The sequence below is a fragment of the Haplochromis burtoni genome, unplaced genomic scaffold (genome assembly GCF_018398535.1).
Source record: "Haplochromis burtoni strain Fernald_Lab_line unplaced genomic scaffold, NCSU_Asbu1 Contig_70, whole genome shotgun sequence".
NCBI classification, from domain to species: domain Eukaryota; kingdom Metazoa; phylum Chordata; class Actinopteri; order Cichliformes; family Cichlidae; genus Haplochromis; species Haplochromis burtoni.
Window position 1 is genome coordinate 1,049,698 of NW_024582431.1, and position 24,469 is coordinate 1,074,166.

At 39.4% G+C, this 24,469-nt stretch overlaps 3 protein-coding genes across 3 annotated transcripts; 2 read left to right on the plus strand and 1 right to left on the minus strand.

Moving 5' to 3' along the window:
* The first annotated feature begins 2,875 nt into the window (after nt 1-2,875).
* On the plus strand, nt 2,876-7,152 carry LOC102308062 (keratin, type I cytoskeletal 19). The gene is made up of 9 exons (XM_042221595.1): nt 2,876-3,233; nt 3,834-3,962; nt 4,326-4,408; nt 4,607-4,763; nt 4,951-5,112; nt 5,215-5,340; nt 6,396-6,625; nt 6,714-6,748; nt 6,852-7,152. Exons 1-9 carry the CDS (start codon nt 2,958-2,960, stop codon nt 6,956-6,958), a joined length of 1,305 nt encoding a protein of 434 aa, XP_042077529.1. The 5' UTR covers nt 2,876-2,957; the 3' UTR covers nt 6,959-7,152.
* Nucleotides 7,153-13,684: 6,532 nt separating this feature from the next.
* LOC102308480 (keratin, type I cytoskeletal 13) lies at nt 13,685-15,896 on the plus strand. Its single transcript, XM_014334408.2, has 7 exons — nt 13,685-14,255; nt 14,432-14,514; nt 14,603-14,759; nt 14,870-15,031; nt 15,129-15,254; nt 15,349-15,566; nt 15,663-15,896. The coding sequence occupies exons 1-7, from the start codon at nt 13,761-13,763 to the stop codon at nt 15,772-15,774; spliced, it is 1,353 nt and encodes a 450-aa protein (XP_014189894.1). The 5' UTR covers nt 13,685-13,760; the 3' UTR covers nt 15,775-15,896.
* A 4,698-nt stretch (nt 15,897-20,594) lies between these two features.
* krt98 (keratin 98) lies at nt 20,595-23,322 on the minus strand. Its single transcript, XM_014334407.2, has 8 exons — nt 22,903-23,322; nt 22,528-22,610; nt 22,246-22,402; nt 21,680-21,841; nt 21,462-21,587; nt 21,104-21,324; nt 20,894-20,916; nt 20,595-20,757 (listed from the first exon to the last, which is right to left on the minus strand). Exons 1-8 carry the CDS (start codon nt 23,305-23,307, stop codon nt 20,657-20,659), a joined length of 1,278 nt encoding a protein of 425 aa, XP_014189893.2. The 5' UTR covers nt 23,308-23,322; the 3' UTR covers nt 20,595-20,656.
* Between the last annotated feature and the right edge of the window lie 1,147 nt (nt 23,323-24,469).

Consider the following 24,469-nt stretch of genomic DNA (forward strand, 5'->3'; position numbering starts at 1 on the left):
TTCTGTGAAACGTTTTCTTGACATATGTTTAAAAAGCGAAGTTAAACGGTGATACATCAAATATAAAATGTGCATAATTTATTACTGTCATGCTGCAGCCTGTACTTTCCACATGACGTACACACCACCCTTTTAGCAAAAGTCATACTTGCTTGGATAACATTAGCTCTGTTTACATACAGTACTGTATAGATTTTTTTTCAAGTGTCCCAGTTACTCTGAATCCAGCGTCCCCTGATAATGTGTGATGTTTAACTGCTTGTAGAAACTCAGCCTTCATATATTTTTCTTCCAAGCAGTGAAAGTGTGGTCTGTCCGCTGTGAATGATTGTCCGCTACTTTGATTTATACAATAAAAGTGATAACAGCACAATGGAGAGCAGCAAATGTACTTCAATGTATGAATCTACAAACTGCCTCAGGGTATTAGAACTAATTTGTAATACATACAGAACACGAGCCTGCAAGTTGATAGAAAGGCATATGTGACCTTTATCCAACCTCAGTCTAATATCTTCTAATACACTGCTAGACAGATTATTACTGGTCTAAATATTTCATTTTTGTTATCTGCAGACTAAAGGGACACACACCCATCAGTAAAATTTGATAATGTCCACAGACGCACCTGCTCTTGACAAACTGCTCCTTTCACTTGTTATTTAGTTCAGATTCATACCCACACACACTGTTAGCTCGAGGCTGCATCGGATGTTTGGTGCAGGTTTTAGTCACTGTCACTGATTTTCTCTTGTCTCGTCTCAGGTACGTGTCTTCAAATTCCGTCATGCTGGTGAAAGGTTATGATAAGACGTTTACATTACACATGAGTAGTGTTTCCAATGCAAAACTTCCCGATAAAACTTTCCCTTTGAAATTCCAAATATATCCCAGAATCGGACCTCGCAGTTTAAGGAATAATTTTGCTGATATTCCATAAAATTTTTTTTTGTAAAATCCACAATAAAGAATACCAAACAGGATTGTTTTGCAGAAAGGTTGAAGTTTAAAGACAAATCGTGGTGAGGGCTGATTAAAGGCTCTTTAACAATATGGTAAAGCTTATTTGGCATTTAGGTCTGAAATCTGTATACATGTAAAGGTCGGTTCCACTGAATAGTGCCATGTAAAATACTACAGTGTACTCAGTCATGCATGTCAGCAGTATGGGTGTGTTCCACAAAGGTTAAAATGATTTTCAGGTTCTTGTTAGTCACTTCAGAAAGGTTTACTCTGACCACATGTTACCTGAGCTTCCAGAGAAAAAGGTGTGACAGCGTCTTGTTTTGGTATGTTTGGGTGGGGGTGGTGGTCTGGAACAGAGTTCACAGCTCTATTTGGACGGGTGTATATTTAAAATCATTTATGGTGCCAACAGCTATTAATGTTGTTGTCTGCTTCTTTCCATTCACAGAACAAAAATAGCTTTAGCCTCTCAAACAAAATTGTGGTTGAGCAGAGGAACCAGTTTCTAATAGTTAAATCCTTTTTCTTCCAGATGAGTGCATGTAAAACCTCGTGCATATAATACTTTTCATTTTGTCCACAAGTGTCTTTGTGCGGTGCAGTTTGAGAAAAGGAGAGACTAATAACATAATACAAGAACACAGACACAGATTACAGAGCTCTGCTGTTTACTATTATATTACAGATAGATGCACTAGAATCCACACACACACACAACAACACACTACACACACACACACACACACACACACACACACACACACACACTACACACACACACACACAACACACACACAGAGTTTATTCAATTTGCTGACTTTCACTTTTGTACAGCTCTGTTAAGGTCCTTTCCTGGCATCTCAGTCAGGTAAAGGTCTGGAATTTGGGTGCCCAGGTCCTGTGACTGCAAAATAAGCCCAAACCCTGAGATATCCATCACTGTGCCTGACAGCTGGTATGAGCTGTTTGTACTGATATTGCATGCATTATGCCTAGACATCTCCACGCTGATCTTGTCTGTCCAAAGTACATTGTTACACAAATCTTGTGCTTTGTTCAGAGGCAGATTTGCATTGCCAAACTATTCTGCCATGCTCTTTTTAAAGAGAAGAGGCTTTCCACTGTGCTGTCTAATCTTTTTCATCAGTGTTTCTCAAGGTAACTGAGGCCTGTAGACTCTGAGATGTAGCTCTTGGGTTTTTTACAGAGCGTATTTGTTGGTTTTGCAAATTGTTTGTATTAAAACTGTTACCAACATACCACTCATTGTTTGGTATGTGCAGATGAAGCTGTCTTACACCCCCAGAAAGGCTTAACAAATACCATTGGCTTAGGCATAATTACTGCTCATATGGTTGTGATAGTGATCTTTTTGTTAAACTTACCTTCTCAGTCAGGGTGAACATGAAAAAGTTGATCACGCTACCTGCCATGATGCACCTGCTGACTTGCATTTTAGAGAAAAAAAAACTTAACTATCAAATGCAGTGAAACTAATTTAAAAAACAAAGAAACTGATCATACCAATCCAAATACCGTCTCCCCCCATTTTTTATATAAATATTTTACTCTTGTTTGTTGTCTTTTCAGCTTCTTTTGGGTAACTCACTTAAAATCATCTTAGCATTCATCTGTGCCCCATAAAGTAACGAGTAGGAAGTGTAATGAGTTAAGAAGAAATAATTAGCCACATCTTAGGTTTTGGCTGGATTTCAGCATAGTTATCAGTTAAGCTGTCTGACTAGATGTTCCACTTGTCTTTCATCAAAGTTTGTCTAATGAAGACTTACACACCCAATCGATGGAAACAAAAACAAAGACAACAAAAACTATTATCTGCATACCACGCTGTTGTTGTTGCATGGCATTTGAGACTGCCCCCCTCACTAAGAACCCTATAAAATACCCTGCTGTGTCTTGCAGGATCACACCTCGGAGACATTCCTTCTGTGCTCACCATCAGCCTCGCATCACGACAACCTCCTGTCACCATGGCAGCCTCTTTGACCCAGCAGAGCAGCTACAGCGTTAAGCAGAGAACCTACAGTTCCAGCAGCCTGGGCGGATGGAAGCAGAGTAGCACGTCCTCTGTTGGCTACACACCCAGTGTGCATGGCGGAGCTGGAGGTTATGGGACCCGCATCTCAAGGTCCAACTCTGTCTTCTCTTTAGGGTCCGTGGGCTCGTATGGAGAGACTTCTGTAGTCGGAGATGGGAAGGCAACCATGCAGGACCTCAACGACCGCCTGGCTGATTACTTGGCAAAAGTAGGTTTTACTGATGAGCGCTAGTTGCAAGAATTACTCCCCCCCTTTATTTACTTTTAACAATTTGCATTTGTAATCACTAGTTAATAAATAATAAGATTAATTTCCATATAGTAAAATAACAGTTTCTAACAGTACATATTGACCTAACCCTAACCCCCTTTATTCTATTATCTTATCCTATTCTATTGCTTTTTTCCCCTTAATGTTTTACTGCTCTTAAACTTGTACTTGACGCAAAAATAAAAAAAAAAAAAAAAAAATCCCACCATGTGGGGACTAATTAAGGTTTCTTTTATCTTATTGAATTTTTTCATGCAGCACTTATAATGGGGTGTCTTTATATTGTTGTAGTGAGTAAAGGATCAACATACTCACATACAATAATGAACACACACACAAAAAAACCCAAACCCCAAAACAAACTAAGAAAAAAAAACATGAAATTTTACCAAATGGAAAAATGTAGAACAGTTGCTTTCAGACAAATAATGATAGCCTGCTTGTATGAACCAATATTTCCTCGTGATGAAATTAAATGAGGTGAGGCATTGCATTCATGTGTGGCGTCAAACTGATGAGATGTGGTTATATGTGCAGGTGCGCTCTCTGGAGGCCAAAAATAGGCAGCTGGAAATGAACATCGCTGAGTTCTGTCAACAAAAGTCAACTGTTGTTACCAAGAACTACGGTGGCTATTTTTCCACCATCAGTGACCTGCGAGCCGAGGTACCTCTCACACTTTACATAACACAACACACTCAAAGAATGATAAAAAAAAAATCAAGCAAACCATTTTACAATGCGCACACGAAACCTCGAACATTGCCAAACACCCGAAGTAAACATCTATGCAGGCGACTGAAACATCTTTCCATTGTTTTACTATCACAAAAACTATTGACACCAATTAATGCTGAAGTGTGGATTTGAAGGGTTAGAACCCGTTGTACGCTATGTGACTGATAGATGGCATCCAAAGAAAGCTGAACTGCTGCGGAATGCAAAACAATTTGCTCAGTATCAATAAATGAAGAGTATAGCCTATACGCGGTCAGAATTTCAGACAGTTTATTCATTTTCTCCAATTAGATTGCAAGAAGATTTGCAGAGAACCAGGCCATCCACGTGCAGCTTGACAATGCTCAATTGGCAGCGGAAGACTTTAAAATGAAGTAGGTTTACATTCCTTTGTTGCTCCGTGGTATTTCTTTCTACCCCATATTACTTTATACCAAATATGAAAAGAAATCCCACTACATTTGGGAGTTTTTGTTTTATTATTTATTTTTTTCTTTTGAGACCATACAATCGTTACCCCCATCAAAATCGTGAAAATAATGGCATCTGAAAGGGCTGCTTTTCTTCTGTAGATATGACATGGAGATGAACTTGCATTTGACCGTGGAGGCTGACGTATCCCGTCTCCGAGCAGTCCGCGACAGCTTGACTCTTGGCATCAGTGACTTGGAGCTAAACATAGAGGATCTGAAAGCAGAGCTGGCGCAAATGAAGGCGAATCACAAGGAGGTAAAAGGCGTATAATAGAAAAACAAACCTATTAAACACTGCTAAAGAGATTGCGTGAGTCAATGCTTTCCATGGTGCAGTGTCGCCATCTGCTGGTGGTGGAAGCGCTTACACTTCTGGATGGATTGGAGATTTAAACACTTTTTTTGTTGTTGTGTTTTTTGTTTGTTTGTTTTGCATGTTGCAGGAGATGAGTCAGTTGAGCATCCAATGCAGTGGCTCTGTAAATGTAGAGGTGGACAGTGCACACTCTACAGATTTGACAAAGGTCCTGGAGGAAATGAGGGAGCAGTATGAAACTGTGGTGAGCAAGAACAAGCTGGAAGTCGAGAAATGGTTCCAGTCGAAGGTGAGGTTCCTAAAATGTTCAAAACGACTCCGGTAGATCCTTTAAAAAAAAAAAAAAAGTTCAAATTTTCTTATTGAATTTTGAATGCTTTCTTTTAAAAAGGTGGAAATTCTCCAGAAGGAAATCATTGTTTCCCAAACAGATGTGAAAACGTTTCACAAAGAGTTGTCCACTCTGAAGAAGACCTACCAAAGTTTGATGATAAGCCGGCAAAGCGCACACACAGAGGTATGGAATAACAACCCAAAAGTACTGGATATGAAGGTTTTGCAACTGAAGCCAAATGCACATCGCAGTGTTAGGTCTAATAAACTCAGCTTGCTGAAGCTAAGAAGTAGCAGACCCGCTCTTTTTTTCTCATATTGTACCTATCTCTGGTATCTTGGTGACACAGCTGCAAGCAGAGGAGGCAGGAAAGAGAAACAAGGAGAGGAGAGACAACAAACAAACATTGCCTTGGAGGCTCATTTAAAAAATATAATCACTGTTCAACACTACGACATAACATAACTGCTGTATTTTATGAACTCACATGTGATCATGACTTTTCAATATTTTTTAACTAAAATCATTGTGACATTTTGCAATGTGGCAAGAAACTCAAGACGGTTGAAGTGAGAGAAGGAAAACAGGATAAAGACATGCTGTGGAAGAGAGACAGAGATTAATAACAAGTGTGGTTCAGCGCAGAGAGGTCTATTGACACATAGTGACTGAGCAAGCAAATGAAAAAAAAAATAGAATCATAGAATATAAAATGCATCATCTGAAACAATAACAGAACACTAATCACCCCTTAAATGTTCAAGGAATTAAGAGTTCTCTGCTATTTTAATTCCCCCTGTTTATGACAGTCATGAAAAACCATATTCATGAACTTCTGAATTTCAAAATAATGTTGGTGGTGTATTTCTGCTCAAAAGCTGAGTTAAATGAGAAAATATCTAAAAAGTACGTTGCAAAAAATCAAACAAACACATGAAAAAAACATTAATAAAACAAATAAAGGACAAATATACATATAGCTTGCCTACATTTGATTGGGAAATGCTTCATACTGGTTGACATCAGCAGATGTCGAGCCTGGTTAAAATTACTTTTGCTATTTGAAGCACATTAGGTTCGTAATGTTTTAATTGTTAGCGCAAGGGGAATGATTAAAAAATTAAATCAGTTTTTTCCAAACATATCAGGACATATATTAATTTGCTGTAACAGAGAGGAAGTAATTCTTCCCACTGACTGTACTCACATGGAGCTGTTGTAACCTCTCTGTCCTGCAGATTACATGCCTACAGGAAAATTTGGAGGAAGTGAAAAGTCGCTATAGTCTTCAGCTTCAACAACTGCAGTTCACCATCTCCACCCTGGAGACTGAGCTGCAGGAGCTGAAGGCCTCTCTTCTGCGGGTGCAAACAGAATATAATGAGCTACTGGACATCAAGATGAGGCTGGAAATGGAGATTGCTGAATATAGGAGGCTGCTGGAAGGAGAGCACTATGAAAAAAAGGAGTAAGAAATTAAAAATGTATCTGTTTTTAATCGATTATCAATTAAAGCAAACAAAAATGTTTTAAAAAAATGTTTACGCTCTTCTTAGGGTGGTGGTCATCAGCAAGGTCGTAGAAGTGGAAGGTAAGAATCTCCATCACTCACTGAACCAGAACTTCAGATCTTGTCGCAGTAAAACTGAATTAAGCTCTTTACACTATAGTGATGCGATGCATTGTCTTTGCAGAGCGTAAACCCCACATTGAAAAACGAGTGAAGACAATCATCGAGGAAATTGTTGATGGACAGGTTGTCGCCTCCTCTGAGGCCACTCAAGTGGAAACAGTTCAGTAACCTGTGCTCCCCTCACCTGAGCTTCTAAGTTGTTAAAGTGCACGCTGGTTTCTTCTGGGTAGTTCTCTTTGTTTTCATCTCATTATAAATCTAAACATTGCAAAATGCAGAAAATGCTCATCTTTACACAGTGCACGAGCCTTTGGATAAGTATGAAACCAAACTATGAATAAAAGGCTGAAAAAAATAATGATGATTGACTGAGTGATTGTATTTCATTCCAATATATACCGCAAATGAAAAAAATATCACTATCATTATTTTTTATTCTGAGTTATAAATGTGTTTTCACATCCAGAAGAGGAGTATATTTTGAATACTGACCTTGCTTTGGGATCATTTAATCACAGAGCTAACAGAATCAACTTAAAATATAAAGCCACTGTCTCCTGTACTTTTCTCGTTTGGCTACTGAGGTAAAAATCACAAGAGTATGTGAAAACAAATGATGTATTTAGCTTGTAATTTCATATTTAACCACCAGGTGTCGCCTTTGGTTTTCTTTTTAAAAGTGGTCCTGGCCCAACTTCAGTGGATTGATTGTATAACCTTATTTTGCTAAAGTGGAAACAGATTGTTGCCACACAAGAGACTTCTAGAAGCATGATCAGTTTCCCTTACAGAACAATAGACAAAGATCTGCAAAGAGCATAAAAATGACGGCGCATTACAGATGCTATTTCCAAACTGTTGGAAAAATGGGTGACACTGGATCACAGGCATGGAAACACACAAAAGAAAGGAAAGAAATAAAATATCACAGAATACCTGTGTTATGCAAGCTTGTGCTCTAAGTATGAGTGAAGATGATGTTTGATTCATCACAGGCATCTTTATTTGGGTGGAGCTGAATCAAGTGGAGGCTTGAGATCTACAAAAAGCTTCTCAGTGCTTTGATGAGTTAATCTGCTGGTTAAAGTGGCTCAACCCAAAACTGCCTTCTTTTCGGTGCTTTTGTATTCCAGTACTTTGCCACACTGGTCAATCCTAAATGCTATTAAACGTAATTATCGCCCTTAATTGTAAAAGTGAACCTTGCTGTTTCAGCTGTTTTCTACACAAAGAAATATCAAGTTAAGGCGAAGCGATCATTCATACAACTCATCATCTAAAACTAAACCTGAGCATAAGTAGTTCATACAAAAATGTACAATTGTTGGACCGTATGCAACTTAGGTTCCTAATTTATGTCCATGAGGTCATGTTTTAAAGTGAAATTCAAATGTTACATTTACCTCAGGGGTTCAAATTTATGCATAATTTCAAAAGCAAAATGCAGTCACATATGGTGGGCAGATTCTCAGTGCACGTGTGTTTTTCTGTTGCACTCAGTCTGTGTATGTTTGATAAAAAGAAACAGAAATTGTGTATTTTACTTGCTTGCCTGCATTACAGAGGGAATATTAGTACGGCATAGCATAGATATTGTGGGGTTTGACTGTGTGCACATGGTCTCTTTATCTATATCCCCAATTTTTTAATGGTTAAAAAAAGCAAATCTGTCTCAGTGAACATTGTTATGCTGTCACTGCTGTAAATTTCCAGACCTATTGAATGAGATATTCCTTGCTATAGAGGGTGTGGCCAGTCATTGCAGGGCACTGGAAGAGGCAACAGAGACCAGTTTGGGCCTGAATCATAATAACTCAAAACATTCTCAGAAAAAAGTACCTTATTGCACCTTTAGACATATCACAGCGTGGGCTGGTACCGTCTGTGGTACTGTCATTTTAACCTTGACATTGTCTATTTTGTACCTTTGTGGTTTGTACGTTACAAATGTTTCCTGCTCATATACAAGCCACATATATGCAGTGATAAAAAAGCATACAGCATGACTCATTAACTTGTAGAAGTATCTTTAGCAGCAGTAACTTGAAGTCACCTGTAACTTTATCTGTTTTTTAGATCTTTGTGGAGGAATTTTGGCACACTCATTTGTACATTGTTGGTTCAGTTCTTTGAAGTTTGTGGGTGTTCATTTCATGCACAGCTCTCAAGAGCCTGCCACACTATTTCAATCAAGTTGGGGTTTGGATTTTGGGCCATTGCAACTCCTTGACTCTTTTCTTTTTCAGTCATTCTGTTGTAGATTTGCAAGTGTGCTTGGGATCATTGTCTTTTTGCATGACACAATTTAGGCCAAGCTTTAGATGTTAGTATCACATTCAATTCTAGAATACTTTGGTATATGGTCGACTTAGTGACTGCAAGGTGCCAAGATCCTGTGAGTGGAAAACAATCCCGCATCATTACCCCTCCTTGACCATGCTGACAGTTTCTATGAAGTGCTTGTGCTGATATGCTGTGTTTGGTTTGCCTAAAACTGTTCTGTGCATTCTGAAAAAACATCTCTTTTTTGGTCTTACCTCTTCACAAGACATTGTTCCAGAAGTCTCGTGGTTTGTTCAATTGCAACTTTGCAAACCTAAGCATTGGAGCCATATTATTCTTTCTCCTGAAAACCCTTTCAAACAAGCCACATTAGTTTAGTGTATTGAATTGTTATGATCTTAACATGCTGAGGCCTGTAGAGGTTTTCAGACTTTAGGCTGTATTTGCTGTCCACTCCTGGAAAGATTGTGACTTTGTGCTAAAATACACCTGAATGCACCTGAAAATGAACCACAAAAATGTATACACGACTGGTTGCAATAGTTATATTTGTGTAGACTATACCTGTAGAGAATGAAACTGACTTTTGCTGTACCTGTAAATCTGAGAGTGCACACATGGAGAAAGGCAGATGAGCAAAAAAAACCCCAAATGATTCTGTAATGAATCATCAAAACTCTCGCTTTCTTGCCTAAAGGGGGGAGATATTGTTTTATACTGGCTCATATGTAACATACTCACACCCAGGAAAAAGCTCTCTAAACTATTTGATCATGTCACAGCACATTTTAAACATGGTGTTCCTGTTCTCACCCCAAGCTGCATTTATTTCTGTCAATGAGGCACTTTATACTCAGGCTTGAACACGCCTTTCACATCCCAAGAAACTGGATACGTGACACTGTAAATCTGTCAGAAGAGTTATGGACACGGTTTTTGGAAAAAGTCCAGTAAGTTTAACTGCAAGTACATTTCTCCTTCACGCTATATACAATAGTCTTCCACAATGGCATAAATGTAGTGAATATTGTTTTTAGTCTTATCTTCTTAAGATCTGATTATGGCTTTAAGTGATTGGCATCAGCACTGGTTCTCAGGAATGTCTCAATTACAACCATTCATACTTCATTCATAATTTCATACTTCACACAACAGCTCACCTTGCCCTACACATACAATTACGCTAATCAACAGAACTGATGTAAAACCACAGCACGGTTTTTACTGTCAAAGAAAACAAGTGTGCAAATTGTTTCGCAATCAACAAGAGCGTAGTAGGCCCACACCCGAAGGCAACGGGTGACTTTTTAACAAGCGAACATTTGACACTTTTTAAAATATATATTTAGTACAAGACCTTGAACAAGACCTTTGTGAAAATTCATTTTTTATTTTGATTTTTTTTCCCCCATTCAACATAATTACAAATGCAATTCCAAAAAAGTTGGGACCCTGTGTAGAATGTAAATAGACACAGAATGACAAGATTTAGAAAATCTCCTAAACCTATATTTTACTCACAATAGAACACAGAAGGGCAATGTTTTTCACTATGTAGCATCGGCTGTCTTCTTTTAACAGCAGTCTATGAACACCTGGCAACTGAGGAGAGCAGTTGTTGGAGTTTTGAGACAGGATTGTTGTCCCATTCTTGTTTGATATAGCTGCCCAAAGTCCTGGCTCTTCTGTGTTGTGCTTTTTGTTTCATGATGCACCTGATGTTTTGAATTGGTGAAAGGATTGGAATGAATGTGGTTTAGCATACTATACTAAAACACATACTTTACCGAAATATGAAAAATCTTTGCCTGAAAAAGATATCAGCATTGGTGGTGCCTTTCCAGAGGCAAGCTCGCAGTTTCATGGCAACTAATGCTCCCCAGTGCAGAGATGCAGTCTTTCAAACTAAGCATTGATGGCAAGCTGGACGGACCCTTTCTGCTTCAGTCCAGAGAATGGAGTGTTAATATTGTCCAAACAGAATGTCAACTTTCCATTTGTCTGACCATGGAACAGTTTTTCACTTTGCCTCAGTCCATTTTAGAATGAGCTTTGGTGGTCCAGAGAAGACAGCGGCTTTTCTGGATCATGCTCATATATTGCTTCTTTGTGGCATGATCCAGCTTTAACTTGTATTTGTGGCTGGCACAGCGAATTGACAGGATCATGCCTGCTTTTAACGCAGCACCACCTGAGGGTGATCGCAAGCATCTAAGTACTGATTTTCAGTTCCCTGTGCACAGAGATTTCTCCAGATTGTCTTTTTGATGATATTATGTGCTTTAGATGAAGAAATATTCAGTCTTAAGTTATACGTTGAGTTACATTAAATGTTTTTTTTTTTTTTTCAGGAGATTGGTGAACCTACACTGATCTGTACCTTTGAAAAACGCCTCTCTAAGATCCTCTTTTTAAACCTAATCATGTTACTAAACTGTCGCCAGTTAACCTAATTAGTTGTATTTTCCTCTACCTGTTTCTTTTTAATTCCACTTACTTTTCCAGCCTTTTCCTGCCCCCATCACAACTTTTTAGAGAAGTGTTGCAGCAGTCCAATTCAAAATGGACTCATATTTTCCTTAAAATAATACATTTCCTCAGTTTAAATGTATGACTTGAATTCTATGTTCTATTGTGAATAAAATAAGTGTTTGTGCTACTTTTCTTTACATTTGGATTTGCATCAATAGATCATCTTTTATGAAAAAGGGAAGTGCACTCTTGGGTGTAGAAGTTAGTGGTTATATTGGAGAATAAAAATCTTGGCTAATTGCTAACATAATGCTGACGGCAGGGGTGGCAAGTTTTAAAACACCTCCAAACTAACCAAACTAACTCTAATACTTCTTCATGCAATGTTTCATTCTAGCACAAGTAAGTAAAAATATTTAAGTGAATGCACTTTGTCATGTTGTGTAGCTTTCCATTGATTTTGTGATCTACAGATCAGTGAGTATGAGATTCCTGTCTGTGCAGGTTTTGCCTAATGCCTAAGGAAACATGAGCTGTTCATCATTTTGACAGGATTCTTGACAGCAGCCAATTAGCCACATTATTAAAATGTTCATACCTAGAAGTTAATAAATGTTCCTTTGTACTCTCACAGTAACAAATTTATTTTCATTCAAGTAATTTATTTATTTTTAAATCAATTGTGTTGGTAGTAATATAGTAAGTCAGCGTTACTGACTCACTTTCATGACACTGACGCTTGTTGCTAAAAATGTTCTGTCATTTACGACACATTATTATTTCTTTAACATTTGTTTTTCTGACCAATCTTTTTGCATGTTATACACTCTAAAATGTTAATCAGCAGAAAATCCAAAAATATATATTTAGCAAATGACATGAAGGGATGAACTTCATCTAAGTGATTCAAGTGCACTATTTGTTATGCTCTGTGCACATAAATTATCCTCTGTTATGAATAACCAGTCAGCATCTTAGATATAATTTACAGCTGTTTAGCACATGCAAGAGACAGCTTTGCAACTTGCAAATGATTAGCAGCATCTGGTTTTGCTAAGTAGTAATTGCTAAATCTACTGTGTATGTGCAAGTTCTGCAGCAGTCATTTCTGTGAGGCAAAGGGAAACTTTTTACTGGCTAGAAACAAAATAAAAGCATTGTTAGAATCATTTTCTACATTAAAAATGAAAAAAAGAAGAAAAGAATATAAAGACACTATAGAGTAAAGAGAAAAGGAAAATGCTTTGAAAATTTTCAAACCTTTCTAACATTTGCACCAGACTGATGTGGAACCGTTGAGCAAAATCCCCCAGGGTATTGTAAATGACTTAAAATTGGTGTGGAGAGATGGAAAGAAGCAAACAAGCAAGAGCTTGTTCTTATTCGGGCATGATGCACACGTCAAAGTACAATGCCAAGAAAAGTCAATAACAAGCAAGCACATTTCTGGTGAGCTTTCCAGCAGTGCAGTGCCAAATCTTGAATAAGGCTAAGTCTTCTTTGACATCTATAATACTCTGCTAGGCAAACCTGCAGGCTATTGCAGGGCAAAATGAACAAACACATAAAAGATGATATTTTAAGGTAACATTGAGGGAAAAAAAGATGTGTGAGAATAAGTGTGCTGCTGGCTGAGAGTCAAGTAAAAAAAACAACTTGTGTTTGCAGTGCTTATTACCTTGGGAACAAAACAGGTGTGGCTTGCCTGGTTTGGCTCTTTTTTTCAAAAAATTATGCTACAAAATTAATGAGGTCCCATCACCTGACAGAACAGTTTTAACTGTATAACTAACTTGAGGCACATGTTGATGGGTGTGGCAGTTTTACAATTTACACAACGTTCTGCAATAATAAAGATACTGGTGTCCTTATGCACAATAATATCGAACAACGGAATACAGAATAATATTGAATGAAATAATGACAATATTCAGCATGAATTGAAGCCAGTTGTAAAATTTGGATACCTTACAAATGCAGTAAATACTTAATCCTACTTTCTCCTTTTTATGATTGCACAAAATGCATATCTGTGTGAACACTTGGGCTGAACACCCATTTTAGGTAATGCTCCTCCCTTTGTGCCTGCATGACACCACCCACACTGAAGGCAGCAGCAGCTTTTTGCAGCATAAAAAGGGTCCAGCAGCAGAGCTGTGCATCTCAGCCATCTCCGTCTGTTCAAGGCAGTCAGACCACCTGAGCAACCTTCACAATGCTGTCTTTGTCATCATCCAATAGCAGTTATTCTGGGCGCTTTGGCGGTTCAGGCATAGGTGGAGGTGGAGGCAGTGTCCAAAGGATGTATGCTAGAAGCATGCACGGTGGTGCAGGTGGACATGGAGCAAGAATTTCGGTTTCTGGTGGTGGTGGTGGTGGTTTTGGTTTTTCCAGTGGAGGTGGTGGTGGAGGTTTTGGTAGCGGTGCAGCCTTTGGCGGCGGTTCAGGCTTTGGTGGTGGTGCAGCCTTTGGTGGTGGTGGTGGTGGTGCAGGTTTTGGCGGCGGGGATATCAATGTTGGTGCCAATGAAAAGGCCACCATGCAGAACCTGAATGACCGCCTGGCCTCCTACTTGGAGAAAGTGCGCAAGCTTGAGAAGGCCAACGGTGAACTTGAGCTCAAGATCAGGCAGTTCTTGGAAAATAAGACCTCCCCTTCAGCCCGTGACTACTCAGCTTATGAGGCCACTATTGCTGACCTACGAGATAAGGTATGTCACATGAGTAGTGAATCTGAATGCTACACCACGTTTTAATTTATTGTGAAATGCATGAACTTTAAGAAGTTGCTTTTGAAATATAAGTCAGAATCAGTTGTTTTTAATGTTTGCACAAATATAAAGACATGTAGTAGTTATTTAAAAAATGGTATTTCATAATCACACAGATCCGGGATGCCATTTCTGTCAATGGAGGCATCTTTCTGGCCTGTGAGAATGCAAAACTGGCAGCAGATGACTTCAGAACTAAGTAAGGGATAGTAGTGGTTAAATGCTGTTTACGCTAAACAAACACAGAACTGTTGAGATGAAATATCTGATCACTTGTGGCCTTGCAGGTATGAGAATGAGCTTTCTATGCGTACATCAGTGGAGGCAGATATTGCTGAGCTGAAGAGACTATTGGATCAGCTGACACTATGCAGATCTGACCTGGAGATGCAGATAGAAGGCCTCAAGGAGGAGCTCATTTTCCTTAAGAAAAACCACGAGGAGGTCAGTAGAAAACAGTGAACAGTCATTCAAGAAAATTTAAAATGGAACAAATTTATTCAACTGTACAATACAACCAACTCAATTAAAATACTGAACCATTTTTCCACCAGGAAATGGCAGCAATGAGAACCCAGATGAGTGGTCAGATCAATGTGGAGGTGGATGCAGCACCACAACAAGACCTGAACAGTGTTTTGGCTGAGATCCGTGACCAATATGAATCTATAACTGCCAAAAAAAAGAAAGAACTTCAAGCTTGGTTTGATCAAAAGGTAAGACTGAAGAAGCTCTGATTTTCAATGCATAGATTGTTGTTCAAACTTATTTAGTGATATATGAACTTTGCATTGAGTCTCATGTCTGTTGCAGTCAGATGAGCTGAGCAAAGAGATGACTGCGAACACAGAAATTCTGCAAACATCCAAAACAGAAATCACTGACCTCCGTCGCACATTGCAAGGCCTGGAGATTGAATTACAGTCACAGTTAAGCATGGTAAATAAAATCATTTGGCTTTATTTGAACTCATTCACTAATCCCAGCTTCAGATTTTTGACAGATTTTCTTTACCCCTTCATTTCTTCAATAGAAAGCAGGTTTGGAAAACTCTCTGGCTGAAACAGAGGCACGGTATTCTATGAAGCTTCAAGGCCTCCAGATGCAAGTGACAGGCATGGAGGAACAGTTGATGCAGCTCCGTGCTGATATTGATCGCCAGAGCCAAGAATACAAGATGCTCCTCGACATCAAAACTCGCCTGGAAATGGAGATTGCAGAGTATAGGAGGCTGTTGGATGGAGAGGGCAGGTAAGAAAAATGAAGAATTCAGCCCTTTCACCATAAGCTAGTTCTGCAAATTTAAATCTTAAACTGATTTTAACACCAACTCTGTACTTTTCACAGCATCCAAAGCTCTGGATCTTCCAGCGTCACCAATAAAAAAGTGGTTGTGATCACTGAGGAAGTAAGCAATGGCAAGGTGGTGTCCTCCAGTACCCACACCACCAGTCCCTAAACTGTCTCAAACAGCAAACACAGCACAACTTCTGGAGTACACAAATTCCACATCTAAGTCACTACTACATCCTTCAAATACTAACGTGATGCAATAAAAGGCTCTCAGTTTGCTGACTTGAATTTTGTCTTATTTGTGTCTGCTTAATTTCAAATGTCATGATAGTGACAGTTCCACAGTTTTTCATCAACCAAGAAGGTATTTTTAAAAGGTATATTTATATTTCATAAGGTATTTCATGACATTGGTGAATACTAAGATAATATTAGTATTTTGACAATATAAACTTGGCTGAGAATTAAATTAAACATAACAGTAAATATAAAGTTGCAGCCTGAGGCCATCTTGCTAGATAGAAAAGCTGAAAGTAATGATTACTCAGGACTGCGCCTCTTTTCAAAATTTCCATTATGACACATGAGCCTAAGATGTTTTATAGTCTTTAGAAAGAGAGCAATAAAGTAAAACATTTCTGAACCTGTTGAGTACACGATGACACAAAAACATTTAAAAACACGTTACAGTCAGCATTTAGACTTTATTTCATATTTGGAATAGAATAGAATAGAATAGAACAGAATAGAATAATCCTTTAATTGTCCCACAGGGGGAAATTTGGGTGTTACAACAGCCAGAAAGACACATATACAAACAAACAGTACACAAGACAGAACAGAAACATACACATTTTTTACATATTTACATGAAGGACAATGGTTACCAAAAACTGAGTACCATACTGTTATTAAATTAAATAAAATTAAATACAGATAAGAGGCAATCCCTGGTTATAGTGTGAATCAGTTTATAAAATAGTGCAAGATACAGCGCTGATGTAAACATCTATGATTGTTGGGAGCAGTTCTGATTGTACTGTCTGACAGCTGCAGGGAGGAAGGACCTGCAGAAACGCTCCTTCATGCATCTAGGATGCAGCAGTCTGTCACTGAAGGAGCTCTGCAGTTCAGCAACATCTACATGCATGGGGTGGGAGACTCTGTCCATTAGAGATGTTATTTTGGCCAGAGTCCTTCTGTCTCCCACCACCTGCACTGGGTCCAGGGTGCATCCCAGAACAGAGCTGGCCTTCCTAATGAGTTTATCCAACCTCTTCCTCTCAGCTGCAGATAAACTGCTGCTCCAACATACAACACTGTAAAAAATGACAGATGCCACCACAGAGTCATAGAAGCGCTCCCTGGACTCCAAATGGCCTCAGCCGCCTCAGCAGGTAGAGTCTGCAATGACCCTTCCTGTAAAGAGCATCGGTGTTGTGGCTCCAGTCTAGCTTATTATTCAGGTGAGCACCCACTATCTCTATAAGAGTCCACTATCTCAATGTCCACTCCCTGGATGTTCACCGGTGTCAGTGTGGTGGGTCTGCATCTCCAGAAATCCACTACCAACTCCTTGGTTTTCCCAGCGTTGATCAGCAGGTGGTTCTGCTGACACCAGTCCACAAAGTCCAGAGTCCACTGTCTGTACTCTGAGTCGTCCTCACCTGTGATGAGGGAAAACGTGTGTATGACATCAAGAATCAACAAGTTTTTGTTCATTAAAATTAATGGATCTTCCCACCCCTAACATATGTGATGTGAGCAAAATGTTCACCATGTGGATTCTGATAGACTTCTCCGTCTCATTAGACGTGATTAAAGCTGCATCAACCAACATTTTGCCACTAGGGGGCAGGGAATGTGTGCATCAACACTAGAAGACATTTGTCTAGGTTTTAGAAAGATCATTAAAAATGTAAGGATACTGATAAGCTAAGTGATGGTTTTTTTTTTTAAATGTGTCTTTAATATAGCAACCTCTGGGGTAAATGTTTTTGGTTCTGAACAGAAGTTGTCCACTGAGACAAAATGCCCAAAAAACCTAACTTAGTATATCCACAGGTAGGTAAACTCTAAAGAGACACAGTTGTTAAAGCGTGTAAGCAAACAATGTCTGTGCAATCAGAAGAAACAACATTATTATTATCATTGAATCTCTTTACTATAAACCGATCATTATGTCACTCCATCATTAACCCTCTCAAGGCAGGCGTTGCCGATTTGCAACAGTTAAAAACTAACAACCTGATTACCCCACATACATATTTTATGAGGTTTTTTTTTACTCAGAAGTACCACTGCAGGACTTGGTTGTGCATTAGCAACAAAAAGTTTAATTTGAGCCTGAGAGGGTTAACCCACTCTTTCCTGGCACTCCCTGTACCTACACCAGGCAGAAACTATTATTACACTCTGCAATTTTACTTCTAAGTTTATAAGAAGTAAAAAAAAGCCTTGAGGCGACTTTTGTTGTGATTTGGCGCTATATAAATAAAATTGAATTGAAATTGAATTGAATTAATCAAGCTTGGTAGAGATGGGGTTGAGAATTTGTTTAGTACCTGCTCTAAACTAATTTTAACAGCTTGTTATTTTTTTCCTTGTACTTGTCTTCAGGAGAGATAAATTTATTTTTTGTCAGAAGAAGTGTCTCATATGTATAAAGGTTGTTTAGTTTGAGCTTACAGTTTTTTGGTACTCACTGAATTTGATTAACCAGGGGTTTAAGGAACAAGAAAAGACTTTACATTACATAAAACCCTATTTTGTCCACATTTATGATAAAATATGTTGGTAGTCAACATAGACTGAATGTAAAAAGACACTGATTTGTGAACCCCTGTTTTAAAGCCTAAATGTCTGTCTCTCTCACTGCATTTTTCACTCCTGACAGCTGGGATGGGTTCCAGTCCCATTACCCCACAACCCTGAATTGGAGAAGTGGTTGAGAAAATTGATGGAATTTCATTAAAATACTTCAACAGGCACCAACACAACATACATGACTTTGAGTGAGTCAAATTTGCCGAGGCAAAGCTTAACAGACTGCTAACAGCTACAGCCACGTCAAAGTTTCCCAGCTGTCAGTCATAACCTCAAAGCCTGTCTGCTTAAATTAAAGCATTATTACAATTTAAAAGGGTGGCTTCCTAATAAAACCAACCCATTTAAATTGTTACGAAAAGAGATTGGCTACAGAAAAGGGGCTTAAATTCACCTTAAAGCTGCAAAATTGACAGTTATTTCTGGTTTTTCATGTCATGCATACAGTGGGGCAAAAAGTATTTAGTCAGCCACCGATTGTGCAAGTTCCCCCACCTAAAATGATGACAGAGGTCAGTAATTTGCACCAGAGGTACACTTCAACTGTGAGAGACAGAATGTGAAAAAAAAATCCATGAATCCACATGGTAGGATTTGTAAAGAATTTATTCGTAAATCAGGGTGGAAAATAAGTATTTGGTCAATAACAAAAATACAACTCAATACTTTGTAACATAACCTTTGTTGGCAATAACAGAGGTCAAACGTTTACTATAGGTCTTTACCAGGTTTGCACACACAGTAGCTGGTATTTTGGCCCATTCCTCCATGCAGATCTTCTCGAGAGCAGTGATGTTTTGGGGCTGTCGCCGAGCAACACGGACTTTCAACTCCCGCCACAGATTTTCTATGGGGTTGAGGTCTGGAGACTGGCTAGGCCACTCCAGGACTTTCAAATGCTTCTTACGGAGCCACTCCTTTGTTGCCCGGGCGGTGTGTTTTGGATCATTGTCATGTTGGAAGACCCAGCCTCGTTTCATCTTCAAAGTTCTCACTGATGGAAGGAGGTTTTGGCTCAAAATCTCACGATACATGGCCCCATTCATTCTGTCCTTAACACGGATCAGTCGTCCTGTCCCCTTGGCAGAAAAACAGCCCCATAGCATGATGTTTCCACCCCCATGCTTCACAGTAGGTATGGTGTTCTTGGGATGCAACTCAGTATTCTTCTTCCTCCAAACACGACGAGTTGAGTTTATACCAAAAAGTTCTACTTTGGTTTCATCTGACCACATGACATTCTCCCAATCCTCTGCTGTATCATCCATGTGCTCTCTGGCAAACTTCAGACGGGCCTGGACATGCACTGGCTTCAGCAGCGGAACACGTCTGGCACTGCGGGATTTGATTCCCTGCCGTTGTAGTGTGTTACTGATGGTGACCTTTGTTACTTTGGTCCCAGCTCTCTGCAGGTCATTCACCAGGTCCCCCCGTGTGGTTCTGGGATCTTTGCTCACCGTTCTCATGATCATTTTGACCCCACGGGATGAGATCTTGCGTGGAGCCCCAGATCGAGGGAGATTATCAGTGGTCTTGTATGTCTTCCATTTTCTGATGATTGCTCCCACAGTTGATTTTTTCACACCAAGCTGCTTGCCTATTGTAGATTCACTCTTCCCAGTCTGGTGCAGGTCTACAATACTTTTCCTGGTGTCCTTCGAAAGCTCTTTGGTCTTGGCCATGGCGGAGTTTGGAGTCTGACTGTTTGAGGCTGTGGACAGGTGTCTTTTATACAGATGATGAGTTCAAACAGGTGCCATTCATACAGGTAACGAGTGGGGGACAGAAAAGCTTCTTACAGAAGACGTTACAGGTCTGTGAGAGCCAGAGATTTTCCTTGTTTGAGGTGACCAAATACTTATTTTCCACCCTAATTTACGAATAAATTCTTTACAAATCCTACCATGTGGATTCATGGATTTTTTTTCACATTCTGTCTCTCACAGTTGAAGTGTACCTCTGGTGCAAATTACTGACCTCTGTCATCATTTTAGGTGGGGGAACTTGCACAATCGGTGGCTGACTAAATACTTTTTTGCCCCACTGTATGTTAAATAAAACCACACTGACTAATGCCACATGCACATCTACTATAAAGTGACAAAAGAGATGAAAACCTACATAATAATTTTACATTTATGTAGACGCCACACATGAAACTTTAATTCAACTGCATGATCTTTATTTTTTGATCATTCATCCCATATTTCACGAGCTTCTATCTATTCATCCATAAATTGACCCAGATTATCAACGGTCTCGCTGGTCTGCACCACCCTTCCATCCACAATTTTCTCCACCACTGTGATGACCTTTTTGACCACTAAAGAAAAGAAGAGAAAAAACAAACATGATAAATTCTCAAGACATTTCTTAAAACTGTATCTAATGTAAATTTATGATATAATTTGGACAATTAAAAAAAATGATACGAATGATACAAAAAAAACCTTTCTTGCCTTTTTTTGAGCTGCAATAAGTGCTGGTGTGGATGGGGGGTGGGAGAGAAATCATTAGTCTGAATCATTCATATCATAAACAATTTCAACAAAATCAACAAACGTAGATTTTTTCCCCTCTGTCTCTAATGTTCTCTCCCCTGACTCACGATTTTCTCATCATATTTTCTCATTTTTCTCCACTGCCTCTTTCTCCTCACTAGGTCTTACCTGTCATCCTCCCCATCCAGCAGCCTCCTGTACTCTGCAATCTCCATCTCCAGCCTGGTCTTGAGATCCAGCAACATGTCATATTTGTGCTTGTTGTCGGTGATACTGCTGTGGATCTGGGAAAGCTGATCCTCCAGGCTTTTGACCATATTCTGAAGGTTTGTTAGCTTCATGGCATAGCGTCCCTGGGTCTCTGCCAGAGTTCCCTCTAGAGATGTTTTCTGTTTGAGTTTCAGAAGAAAATTGTTCAGTGAATAGGCAGTCAGCAATTGTGTGACATACTGCAAACATTCCCTTCATACTTAATGGACAGATAAAATGACATCAGTTCCAGTGACATTAAACTGATGTGTGTTACCATGGTCAAATGGCCCTGCAGTTCAATCTCCAGTCTCTGGAGAGTGTTCCTCAGCTCTGTAATCTCTCTTCGTGTTGTGACCAGAACCTCAGTTTGTGTTTGCACTTCCTGCTCCACTTCTGCAATCTGAGCAGAAACACAACATCATAATATGTTTCACTCCAGTTGAAAGATCACTTCATGGAAATAATAATAATAATAATAACTTCACTTCTCACCTTGTTTTGATACCACAATTCGAGCTCTTTGCTGTTCTTTGCAATCACACCCTCGTAGTGCTGCCTGATCTCTGCTATAGCCTCGTTAAGGTCTCGAGAGGGAGAAGCGTCCACGGATACATTAACCTGGCCACCCATCTGAGTCCTCAGTAGAGCCACATCCTGCAGAGTTTAAAGGGCAATAAAATTTCACAAAATATTTCACAAAAAAATCCTAAATCCTCAAAATAATCTACCTGTTGTTATGATAGTCATGCGTGTTTTTGGCTCTTTAATCTGCATGTGTGTTCATGTGTGTGTGGTGGGTGCGGGTGTTGAACAAACAGAGGCAATGAGGTAATGGAGAAAGAGAAGAATACATGGAAGTGTGCAGAGAGAAGAGGGGCAGCAAAGGGAAAAGGAGAAGGTGGCAGAGCTGTTTATAAAAGCATGAACCTAACACTGCATTTCCTCTGTATTATCAGGGGTAAAACATGGGTCATGTGTGAATTATGAACAGCCAGCCACAAAAGCTTGCAATGAAAAACAGATGTGATCTCATAAGGTTGCCCTCTCAGTAAACTCGCCTCTTCGTGGTTTTTCTTGAGGATAATGACGTCTTCCTTCAGGGTTTCATACTGATTCTCCAGATCCAGCCTCAATAGGTTAAGATCATCCGTTAGCTTCCTCAGACCAGCAATGTCTGCTTCCACTGCCAGTCTCATGGCCAGCTCGCTTTCATACCTGAGTGAATTTCACACAAAATGTCAGATGGACAAGTCAGCAGGTTATCACGATCAGAAGCTGTGAGTCAGACATGTGTATGTGTGAATGTAGAAGGGTTATAAACATACAGAGGGCACACTCACTTCACTTTAAAATCATCAGCAGCCAGTTTTGCATTGTCAATGTCCAGGATGGTCTTGGCATTTAGCATGGAGGCAATACAAATCTATGAGTGGGCAAAAACACATGGAAACAGTCAGAAAACAATCAAGCTCTTACTTCAGGTAACAACATTTGAGTTCCTCTCTACACCTGTGCTGCTTCTCTGTGTAATTAACATTGTAATATTCAGGACTTAACTTAACTTATGGGTCAGTATCTAAGTCTTTGACAATGATGAATGAGCTCATCTAACTGAAAAGTTAGATACCAAAAGATACCTCTTCTGTTACACTTACAATGAACATTGACAAGCAGGAATTGCTCAGGCAGACTCTTATCTGTATCTTTTCTCTTACCTTTTCCTTCAGATCATCGATGGTGGCGAAGTAACCCGAGTAGTCACGGGAGACCACGTTTCTGCTCTGGTACCACTCCCGGATCAGGTTCTCCAGGTGCTCATTCTCCTTCTCCAGCTTGCGCACCTTATCCAGGTATGACGCCAGACGGTCATTCAGGTTCTGCATGGTGGCCTTCTCATTGGCCCCAACATGGAGGTCGAGACCATCAGCAAGATTCAAGCTTGGTGTTCCACAGCTCATCTGGGATGAAGAGATACGGACTCCACGACCTCCTGCTCCACCATAGACACTCATGGTGTTCTGCTTGAAGCTTCTTGTCCTCATAGACATGTTGAAGGGTCTTGATGTGAACCAAGTAGGATAACTGGAGTTGATCTGCAGCTGAGTGCCTAACTTTGGCATCGTGGTTATATAGTTGCCAAAGTGGGATGGGCCTTGCATACGCTGAAAGGTAAGAATGCAGTTGACAGCTCAACCCCCCCACCCCTCTATGCAATCTCTCCATCACCATGGGTGTGGTGACCAGTGGGCAGGGGTTCATTCACCTCTTTTCAGGTCAAACTTGTGATTCCACATTTTGTTGCAACTCAGTGAAAGCACAGTGATAAGTTGAAAATTCCTTTTTCTAGATAATCCTTTCATCAGTTTGTTTTTTGCCCCCCCCCCCTTTTTTTTTTGTTTGCTTAGATGTTGGTATGAGAAAAACATACATTTCAAAATCCAAATCTGAATACTTTGTTTATCCTAGGGTGGAATTGCATTACACTGAAGTGTGGATATGAAATAAGAATGATATAAACTGCAGTTTGTTAAAATGTTAAATGTCTTGTTAAGTACTCCAGAGTTACAGAGAATGTATAAAACAGTGAAAGTTTAGGTTCTTTTAATCCTAAGAGACTACAGTGTGTAGCTATCCTGTAAAATAGTCACTCACCCTACTTACTCATAGCAGTGACAAAAATAACACATACCAGCGATAATTTCACCTGTGTGGTACTCTATGTCAGCTGACGTTATTTTTGCCACATAAGCTTCTAGGCAATAGACAAAAGACTGTATTAATTAAAACTTACACAATGTAACTGTAACACAATAAATGAATGGATGTGTTTATATTTTAAGTGATCACACAGACAAGAGCATGCAGCGCTTGTCTGTTCAAGAAACTCCAAATTTCAGAACAGGAGAAAATACAAAGGGAAGGAAAATCTAGCACAGGGCTGATCCCGCGAGCCACCAGCAGTTCTGTGTTAATTAGCAATTTTAAATCTTGTTTGTTAATTTAAAAAAAAAAAAAAAAACTATTAAAATGTAATATATCTTAGGGTAGCAAATACACAGCAGAGCAGCTCAATTAGTGGGAGATCTGCTAAGCTACCCACGGTTGGACAGGTAGACATTCCTCCAAGTCATTTCTCTCCCCACTGCTGTCAGACTCCATAATAAAAACTTTAACTGATCAAGCACACACATCCATACATATGCAATAATACTAAGTGCAATAATCCTTTCTGTCATCGTTGTATTTTTACTCAGTTGTATATAGCATTTGTATTTGTATTCT